Source organism: Bos mutus, chromosome 19 (genome assembly GCF_027580195.1).
Source record: "Bos mutus isolate GX-2022 chromosome 19, NWIPB_WYAK_1.1, whole genome shotgun sequence".
Taxonomy (NCBI): domain Eukaryota; kingdom Metazoa; phylum Chordata; class Mammalia; order Artiodactyla; family Bovidae; genus Bos; species Bos mutus.
In genome coordinates this window covers 28,487,625-28,497,315 of record NC_091635.1, presented here as the reverse complement: position 1 = coordinate 28,497,315, position 9,691 = coordinate 28,487,625, and the positions used below count along the sequence as shown (strand labels likewise).

General features: G+C 54.2%; 1 protein-coding gene across 1 annotated transcript; it reads left to right on the top strand.

Moving 5' to 3' along the window:
- Nucleotides 1-5,087: 5,087 nt before the first annotated feature.
- KRT19 (keratin 19) lies at nt 5,088-8,935 on the top strand. The gene is made up of 6 exons (XM_070389823.1): nt 5,088-5,578; nt 7,253-7,335; nt 7,559-7,715; nt 8,021-8,182; nt 8,294-8,419; nt 8,551-8,935. The coding sequence occupies exons 1-6, from the start codon at nt 5,162-5,164 to the stop codon at nt 8,803-8,805; spliced, it is 1,200 nt and encodes a 399-aa protein (XP_070245924.1). The 5' UTR covers nt 5,088-5,161; the 3' UTR covers nt 8,806-8,935.
- The last annotated feature ends 756 nt before the right edge of the window (nt 8,936-9,691 follow it).

Here is a 9,691-nt window from a genome sequence, read left to right as displayed (position 1 = left end):
GAAAGTGAAAAGTGAAAGTGAAGTCGCTCAGTCGTGTCCGACCCTCAGGAACCCTGTGGACTGCAGCCTACCAGGCTCCTCCGTCCACGGGATTTGCCAGGCAAGAGTACTGGAGTGGGGTGCCATTGCCTTCTGCAAATAGGGTTTTAAGAAGGAGCAAAAATTAATGTGGGTATTCAGTCTACCATATTTCACCAGAACGAATGTCTCTGTAATCCCCTGACAGACTGCCTTTCCCAACTTGATGACCCTCTCTCCAGACCGATGGAAGAAAGCACCGTGACCCCCAGCCCATGAGAGGGGGGACAGTGTTTGCGGTTAGGACTACAGCTTTAGAGAGTTAAAGACGTGGGCTTAAATCCTGGGTCCAATGTAAGAGACAGATGGGCTCCAGGTTAGACATTGACAACTGGCCTCCTGTTTGCATTTCATGAGGTATGAAGAAGTGGGCTTCAGGCTGGATGCTTAAAATTGTCAGCATTTCTTGAGACAAGAGATAGGTGGGCTCCAGTTAAGGCATTTACAATCAGCTCCCTGTTTGCCCTCTGAAATGGAAGTAACAACAGGAACGGTAAATAGCCGGTAAACACTTTTAAGGCAATAGTCATGGCAAGGATAAAGAGGGGCAAAACCCTCTTTGAGTAAAGGATTAAGGGGTCTCCACTCTTCCCCCTTTGGGGACATGGGAGAAACTACACATGCCGAGAAAGGCTCCTCGAGAGTCAAAAGCCAAGGGATAACCCCAGGCTATAACGTGACTTCTCAGAAGCCTTTACTTCGAGATCCATCTAGGCTGAGGTGCACCCAGGGGAAAGTCAGAGGGTAGGTCAGGCATGGAAAAGAAACCAGACAATTGGCCTGAAGGAAGACAGAGACCCAGAAGAACTGCCCTATATAAATGACTTAGCTCCCTTTTTACTGTGCTCCTCCTCACAGGGGGAACGCTCACGCCCTTTCTCTCTGGGTGTGCATCTCTGCCTTGCTTCTGTCTTAACTAAACTGTTTCTCTATATGCTCTCCCACTTGTTGTTATGCTACATCTCTAATAATAAATTTTAATACCTGCATTTCCAGTTTCTGCCTCCATGATAAATACATTTTTCACTGGGGGCAAAGATCCAGGGAAAAATAACTTCTGGCCTCTAGCCCTTGATGGTCTGGTGGCTAGGATTACTAATTCTTTTCCAGGCTACTCAGGTTCAATTCCTGGGCAGGGAATTAAGATCTCATTTCATGCCACCACTCACTGCTGCCTCACTGAGATTACCTCCATTACTCGTGTGATTGGTCAAGTTACTAACATTTTTGGAGCCTCATTTTCTTGTTCTGTAAAATAGGGATGATAACACTTTAATTCACAGGACTAGTTGAAATAATGTATACAAAGTGTTTAATCTAGTGGCTGGCACAGTAGACTGGCTGTCATTGTTATCACCTTCATCATCATTATTCCTGTTGGCATTATGGTCATTGTTGTCACAGCATTTCATTCTACCCAAGGACTAAGACTCTTACTTCTCTCCAGTGGTCCCAAACACTATTTGATTTCCTCAGGGATGATGAAAACTCCCCTACCTCTAATTACTCTCCTCTGGGAACTGAAATCTGCATTTGCTCCAGTGTTAGAAGCTTCTGTGCTAGTTGCTCAGTTGTGTTAGACTCTTTGCGACCCCATGGACTGTAGCCCACCAGGCTCCTCTGTCCATGGAATTCTCCAGGTAAGAATACTGGAGTGGGTTTCCATTCCCTTCTCCAGGGGATCTTTCCGACCCAGGGATTGAACTTTTGTCTCTTCTGTCTCCTGCATTGGCAGGTGGGTTCTTTACCTCTAGCACCACCTGGGAAGCTTCCCTGGTGGCTCAGATGATAAAGAATCTGCCTGGAATGCAGGGGATCTGGGTTTGATTCCTGGGTCAGGAAGATCCCATGGAGTAGGGAATGGCTACCCACTCCAGTTTCCTTGCCTGGAGAATTACATGGACAGAGGAGCCTGGCAGACTACAGTCCATGGACTTACAGAGTTGGACATGACTAAAGCAACTTATATAAAGAAAGCTGAGTGTCGAAGAATTGATGCTTTTGAACTGTGGTGTTGGAGAAGACTCTTGAGAGTCCCTTGGACTGCAAGGAGATCAGACCAGTCAATCCTAAAGGAAATTAGTCCCGAATATTCCTTGGAAGGACTGATGCTGAAGCTGAAACTCCAATACTTTGGCCACCTGATGCGAAGAGCTGACTCATTGGAAAAGACCCTGATGCTGGGCAAGATGGAAGGCAGGAGGGGAAGGGGTCGACAGAGAATGAAATGGTTGGATGGCATCACCAACTTTCTGGACATGAGTCTGAGCAAGCTCCAGGAGTTGGTGATGGACATGGAAGCCTGGAGTGCTGCAGTCCAGGGGGGAGTCGGAAAGAGTTGGACACGACTGAGTGACTGAACTGAACTGAAAGCAACTTAGCATGTGAGAAGTGTCTAGGTTAGGTCTAGGTAGAGAACCGTTGGCCTCAGGACTTGGACACAAGTAAGCCATGTGACCTCAGGTGAATCACTTTACTTCTCTGAGCTTCCTGGGACTAGATCATCTTTTCTTAGACCAGGGCCCTAGACCAGGGCTTGGGAAGGGAGTTTGTCCAATCAGGTTCTGCAGGTTCTTGCCCTCCCACAGCCAGAGGCAGATCATGGACTCTGCTCATGGGCAGCCTGTTTACCCAGTGGGAACTGCAGCTTGATTCCTCAGTTCCATCTCTTGGGAGGGCAGCCTTAACAGATTGTTTTCTTGAGTTCTGGATGTGCCAGAGAAGTGTTTAAAAGTCACACAGCTCACAGAGGAAGGTGCTAGGCACTGTTCTGGCCAGAGAGTGGGAGCAGGGGATTCTCCCGGACTCCACTGTCCAGCTCAGACTGGGCCTGACTATCCTTGGAATTAACCTAGGATTTTGGGGGAAAGTGATCCGAGGGAGTTGTTTTGGAGGTGGGACTTCCTTGGAAGGGAGAGCACAGCCTCGGTTGCACCCAGGAACTCAGGCCGTGGGGCCGAGGAGGGTTAAGAGGCCAGAAGCCAGAATCTAACACTCTTGGCTGTGGACCTCCTACAAGTCATTGTCCCTCTTGAAGCTTCTGTTTCCTCATCTGTAAAATGGGGATCAGAATACCTTTTCCACTGGGTGGCTGTGGGGATTCAATGAGATCTGAAAAGGCTTTATAAAAGGTACTACCCTGCAGTCAATTGTTCTTATGGCTCTGGTGTAGGGGGCTGGGACTGTAAGCTCTTCTGAAGTACAGTGAACTTAATCTCTGGAGAACTCTTGGTCCCATTCTTTGTTTCCTAATGCAAAGTCCCGTCCTAAACCTTCCTAACAGGCTCAGAAGCAGAGACTTCAGCCAGGGCTTGGTATGCTAGCAACTATCTGGCCAATTTCCCCCTCCCCCGCCAGGAGCAGGCCTCCTCCTCAGGGCCAAACAGTGACTCACATCAAACCAGCTCTGGCGGCTACAACCTTTGAGAAGGCCCAGCCACACCCTGCTTTCAGGGCCGGCCTCGAGTCTTCTTTCCCCTGGGAGCCCCAGGACTCATTTTGCAGGTCTGATTCACTGGTTTAAACAGCCTCAGACTGGCTTTCCTGGGGCTGCTCCTGGTGGGCGAGGGTGTGTACGTACGTGCGTGCATGTGTGCATGTGTATGTGTGTGTGTATGTTGTTGCTACCCCTGTTCTTGAATAAACTGGTGGTCAGAAGATAGTTTATCAGGGACAGGTTTCAGAGGCAGGGGACAAGTCTTCATTTACTCACAAGTGACCCAGGAGATAATATGCAGAGAGGAGGGCTAAGATTTCACTGGAAAATGAGAGTAACTGGCCCATGTCCCTACCACCCTGTCAAAAGGGCATGGGGCCTCTGTCCTGAGACTGGGTGGCTCCTCTGACATAAGGATGGGAAGGAACTGTGGGGACAATTGTGAGGAGCGAGGTCCCTGGGGACAGGAATTGGGGTGAGGTTGCTTCAGGACCTTGCAGTGTCTGGCACGGGGGCCTCCGAGGTGATCGAAAAGGTGGTGGAACTACTGAACTGGGTGAAGAGCGGGCTTGGGGCCGTGTGTGGAGTGGAGGGGCACCTTCCTCTATTACCCAAACTCTCCATGGTGAGCGTGAGCGCCCTTCCTGGCAATCCATCTATTCATCCGGGTACTAGGACAGGACAAACAGACTCAAGAGGATTCAGCCTTTGACACCCTGCTTGGAGATGCTCACAAGGACAGAGGGATTCTATCCTGTCTCTGGGCAGCAGGTGCTAAAAGTCTCCTGAGTGAGTTGCTTGACTAGCTTAGGCTCAGAATGTATGCCTTTGGAGTTGGAGGTAGAGGGTTGTCCTGGTAGAGGGGTGGGTAGGAGGAGAGAGGCGCTGAACGGGGGATCAGCCCTCAGGTTGGGGGTCAGGGTAATTGTGCTTTTTACAGTCCAGTTGCAGATACCCTCCCAACAGCTGTCCCCGGGAGCCTCTTGTCACCCTGGGGCCCTGTCCAGCCATAATAGGGTGGGGTGGCTTTGTCTCAGGAGGCCTGGGAGGTTGCAGCTCAGAGTACCTCCACCTGGGGTACTTGAGGGGGGCCAGGGCATGGGCGAGCCCAAGGGACAGCTTCAGAGAGGTGGTAATTCGCAGGGGGATGTAGGAATCAGGAGAATGTACTTTTGGGGGGGGGTTAATTTTGCTTATAAGTAAGGGGCTCGGAGTATGATGGGGAGGGGGACTCTGAGTGAGTGATCTGTACTCTCAGAAGGACTGTAATTCCTGGGGGGTGTCAAACTCAGGGTGATCTTAATGGGGGGCAGCATGTGAACTGCGGGGGTGTCTAAGTGTGAGTGTGCTAGCGGGACTGGGGCTCGGAATGGGCTGGGGTGGGGCAGCTGTCGGGAGGGCAGGAGCCTCTGGCCCCTGGGAGGGGAGAGGAGGAAGCTGAGCCGCCAGGAACTGACCAATGGGGAGAGCGCCCTTATTTGCAATCAGGAGCCTGCAAATTCCAGGGCGCTCAGATAGCCGCCTGACACCGTCCCCCCCCCCCCCGCCCGCCCCGGGCATAAAAGGCGCCAGGTGAGGGCCTCTCGCCACTCCTCCTGCCGACGGACCGCAGTCACTCCGACCGGTGCCGCCTCGTCCTGCTTCGCCATGACTTCCTACAGCTATCGCCAGTCGTCGTCCACCTCGTCCTTCGGGGGTATGGGCGGCGGCTCCATGCGCTTCGGGGCTGGAGGCGCCTTCCGCGCGCCCAGCATCCATGGGGGCTCAGGTGGCCGCGGCGTGTCGGTGTCCTCCGCCCGCTTCGTGTCCTCGTCCTCCGGGGGCTACGGCGGCGGCTACGGGGGCGCCCTGGCCACCTCCGACGGGCTGCTGGCGGGCAACGAGAAGCTCACCATGCAGAACCTCAACGACCGCCTGGCCTCCTACCTGGAGAAGGTGCGCGCCCTGGAGGAGGCCAACGGCGACTTGGAGGTGAAGATCCGCGACTGGTACCAGAAGCAGGGGCCCGGGCCCGCCCGCGACTACAGCCACTACTTCAAGACCATAGAGGACCTGCGGGACCAGGTGGGCGGTGGCCCGGCTTGGGGAAGTGCACCTGCCGCGGAAACCCAGCCCCGCGGGCCGGGCGAGGCCCGAGGCGGGGGCGGCGGGTGCCCGAGCCACCTTCCGGCGGGGCGGGAGCGAGCCCGTTAGGATGTGGGAGGCCCACAGGGTGGGGCTGAGCGAAGCCGGCAGGTGAGGAGGGGCAGGACGATGGGCCAGGAAGTGAAGCCTGGAGGGCGGGGCGGGTTAGTGTGGCAGGGCTGGAGGAGGAAGGCGCTCCGGTCCGCTAGGCCTGGGAAAGGATGTCGGAAGTAGCAGGAGTTGGGGCACAGTGTGGGCTGCCCTGAGGTCTGGGCCCGAGTTGCCGTGACAACAGGAATATGCAAGAGTTTGGCCAGGGAGAAATTCGGTCCACACCAGGCCAGCCCCGTCTCCTGCTGTCCCCGGTTGGGGCCCTCTGCATTCCTTTATTCCGGGCAGGGGCGGGGAGGGGGGCGTCTGGTTTCCCTCACGCTCAGGCTAAAGGCCTCCTCTGCCCAGGGGGCCACTTGGGACTCCGAGGACCTCTGGGAAGAATGGGAGAGGCCGCCTCTGGGCCCTGGTTAAGGAGGGACATTAACTGTGGCCTTTGGACCGAGTGAGAGTGATGAATGCAAGCTCGTGAGAACCTGGGTGCGGAGGCCCAATGCTCTGTGGGTGGAGACAGGTCCCAGCTCCAGCCTCTTCCTGGGCGGTGCTCAGGATCCTTCAGGGTGGGGCTTGGTCTCCGCCCACCCTACGGGGAAGAGCAGGAGCTGGGAGCTCGTCCAGAAGAAATGTTAAACGCCAGTGGGACGTTTAACAGTCTCATATGCTGTGCATGCTTGCGAGTGTGCTCAGTCGTGTCCGACTCGTTGCGACCACATGGACTGTAGCCCCAGGCTCCTCTGTCAATAGAATTTTCCAGGCAAGATTACTGGAGCCGGTTGCCATTTCCTTCTCCAGGGGATCTTCCCCACCCAGGGATGGAACCCACGTCCCTTGTGTCTCCTGCATTGGTAGGCGGACATGTTGGATCTCCAAACACACAGCCCCCACAACATAGCCCAGGACCCACCTTGTGCCTGGCCTGTTGATGGGTGCCAGGTGCCTAGACCAGTCCTCCAGATGAGGAGAGTTAGTAAAGTAAACAACTAGGGTAGTGCTTTCACACTTGTAAAACAGTGACCTACACTAGGAAATACAGTTTACCCCAAAGAGGACATGCGAAGTGCTGACACTTAACAGATGCTCAACAGAAGAAATTCCCTTCCCTAAAGGCAGAATGTGCTTTGAGTAGGGGTGGGACAATGGGGTAACCCCTATTCTTGCTGCATTTGGTCTGCAGATCACTAGAGGCTGCCTTCCTAAGACCATTAAGAGTTTCCCTGGGTACAGGTCTTGGAGACTTTTCCCTCTGAGGCTTACCACTCTCCCCTGCCCCTGCCCATCTCCTACCCCCTGGGTCAGCCTCCTTGGTAGTAATTTTCTCCTGTTCCAGCTCTCAGGCCTGGACCGATTTTAAGGCTGCCCAGAGAGCAGGCAGCCTGGGGTTGCTGGAGCTTTGGTCTCCAGGGGCCCGGGGACACACACACTCCTTTGCTTCTCTGGGAAGAAAGTGGGTGGGCATTGCCCATATGCTGAGCTGGTGCCAACCTCTTGCATTCTACCTCCCAGATTCTCGGTGCCACCATTGAGAACTCCAAGATAGTCCTGCAGATCGACAATGCCCGTCTGGCTGCAGATGACTTCCGCACCAAGTGAGTGTCTCTACTTTGGGGGCTGCAGAAGCCAGAGCAGGGGAGGGGAGGCAGTCCCTTCAGGGGCTCAGAGCCATGGGGGGAAATGGATGCCTCCCTCACCTACCCTAGCTGGTCTAAAGCACTCTCCATCCCCCATGGGACCTTGAGCCCAGGGGAGGTGGGGAGATCTTCAGAGGTGCAGAGGAAATGCTGGCATGACTACGACTATTTCCTCTGAAAGGTTTGAGACGGAGCAAGCTTTGCGCATGAGTGTGGAGGCTGACATCAATGGCCTGCGCCGGGTGCTGGACGAGCTGACCCTGGCCAGGACTGACCTGGAGATGCAGATTGAAGGCCTGAAGGAGGAGCTGGCCTACCTGAAGAAGAACCATGAGGAGGTGGGTTTCATGCTGGGCATCCCATCCACCCTAGCCCAGTTCCCCAGATAAGGACATTTTTAGCCTGTATCCTCTGACTGTGGCCACATTTGTGGCCCTCTTGACTTGACCCTGGGTGTGGATTGTGGCTCTCAAGAGTTCTAACAGCAGATGGTGGTGACTCCGTCTGTCCCCCAGTGCTGGGTCCTAGGTCTGCACCTGAAAACCAGCCTCTCCCGCCATGGCCTGGGGTATTGGGGAGTGACCTGGCTCAGGGCCAGCAGGCTCTGGGCCCTGACATGTCCATCTCTGCTGTATCTTTCCAGGAAATGAGTGTGCTGAAGGGCCAGGTGGGTGGCCAGGTCAGTGTGGAGGTGGATTCTGCTCCGGGCATCGACCTAGCCAAGATCCTGAGTGACATGAGAAGCCAATATGAGGTCATTGCTGAGAAGAACCGGAAGGATGCTGAGGCCTGGTTCATCAGCCAGGTATGGAGGGGGAGGCAGGTGCTCCCTGGAGGGGTGGCAAGGAGAGGAGGCTTAATGCTCCCGGGCAAGGGTCTGATTCAGTGCTATTCCCTTTGCCTCCTTTCATTGCAGACCGAGGAGCTGAACAGGGAGGTCGCTGGCCACACGGAGCAGCTGCAGATCAGCAAGACGGAGGTCACCGACCTGCGGCGCACCCTCCAGGGTCTGGAGATCGAGCTGCAGTCTCAGCTCAGCATGGTAGGTGCCTTCTGCCCTGTGGGATTCACACTTATGTCCTTGTAGCCTTGGGCAGCCTGGGCGGTGGCTCTGCCTGGACCCTTTCTGGGCATCAGGCTCTGCTGAGCCTTCTTCCCTCTCTCTGCGTTCAGAAAGCCGCCCTGGAAGGCACACTGGCGGAAACGGAGGCTCGCTTCGGAGCCCAGCTGGCGCAGATCCAGGCGCTGATCAGTGGTATCGAAGCCCAGCTGAGTGACGTGCGAGCTGACACCGAGCGGCAGAACCAGGAGTACCAACACCTCATGGACATCAAGACCCGGCTGGAGCAGGAGATTGCCACCTACCGAAACCTGCTGGAGGGCCAGGACGCCTACTTCAACGACCTGTCACTCGCGAAGGCCCTCTGAGTCTGGCGGCCTCCTGGCTTTCCTGCTCTGCTGCAGAAGGAATTCTCCTGGGTAGAGGCATGGGAGGGGAGGGACCCTTACCCTTGCCTCTCCCCCTGACCTGCCAATAAAACTTTATGGCCCAAAGGAAGATGGATGTTGGGTTTTTTATTTCAGTCCATGGAGGCGGGCCCGGCTTTGGCACTGTTTAGATTTTATTGTCTTGGTTTCATTTGAACCAGAATCCACCATGTCCCAGGAAAGGGAAGGGAGGGCTATCACAAAGTGTAGCTATTACCATAATTTCACTTTCCAGAGGTCTTCACTTATCTCACCAGTTCCCTAAAACAAGCTTGTGAAATAAGCATTGCTACCATATTATGGAAGGATAGGGCTTCCTTGGTGACTCAGATGGTAAAGATTCTGCCTGCAATGAAGGAGACCCAAGTTTGATCCCTGGGTTGGGAAGATACCCTGGAGAAGGGGATGGCTACCTACTGCAGTTTTCTTGCCTGGAGAATTCTATGCACAGAGGAGCCTGGAGGGCTATAGTCCACGGGGTCACAGAGTCGGACTTGTATGTTTATTGTGTATCTATACTGCTCTAATGCAAGGCGAGGGTGGGATTTGAAACTGTTTTTTTCTTCTAGATTTATTGTTTTCTTTTTTCCCACTGAACTGCCCCCAAGGGTTGGTGTGTGTTTATCTGTAATTAATGTTTACTGAACACCTGCTAGGTGCCATTTAATCAAAGTCCATAAGGTTGCAAAGAGTCAGACATGACTGAAACGACTTAACAAGTTATATCCTATATAGAGCAGGAAACAGGCTCAGAGAGGTTAAATAACTTGACCAAGGCCACACAACAACCAATGGCAGAGCTAGGACCAGAATCCACATTTCCTGA

Excerpts from the sequence above, each read along its gene's own strand:
- KRT19 (XM_070389823.1), top strand. The coding sequence starts at position 5,162 with ATGACTTCCTACAGCTATCGCCAGTCGTCGTCCACCTCGTCCTTCGGG. Across the intron at positions 5,579-7,252 it reads TAGAGGACCTGCGGGACCAG|ATTCTCGGTGCCACCATTGA; the intron begins GTGGGCGGTGGC and ends TCTACCTCCCAG. Across the intron at positions 7,336-7,558 it reads GCAGATGACTTCCGCACCAA|GTTTGAGACGGAGCAAGCTT; the intron begins GTGAGTGTCTCT and ends TTCCTCTGAAAG.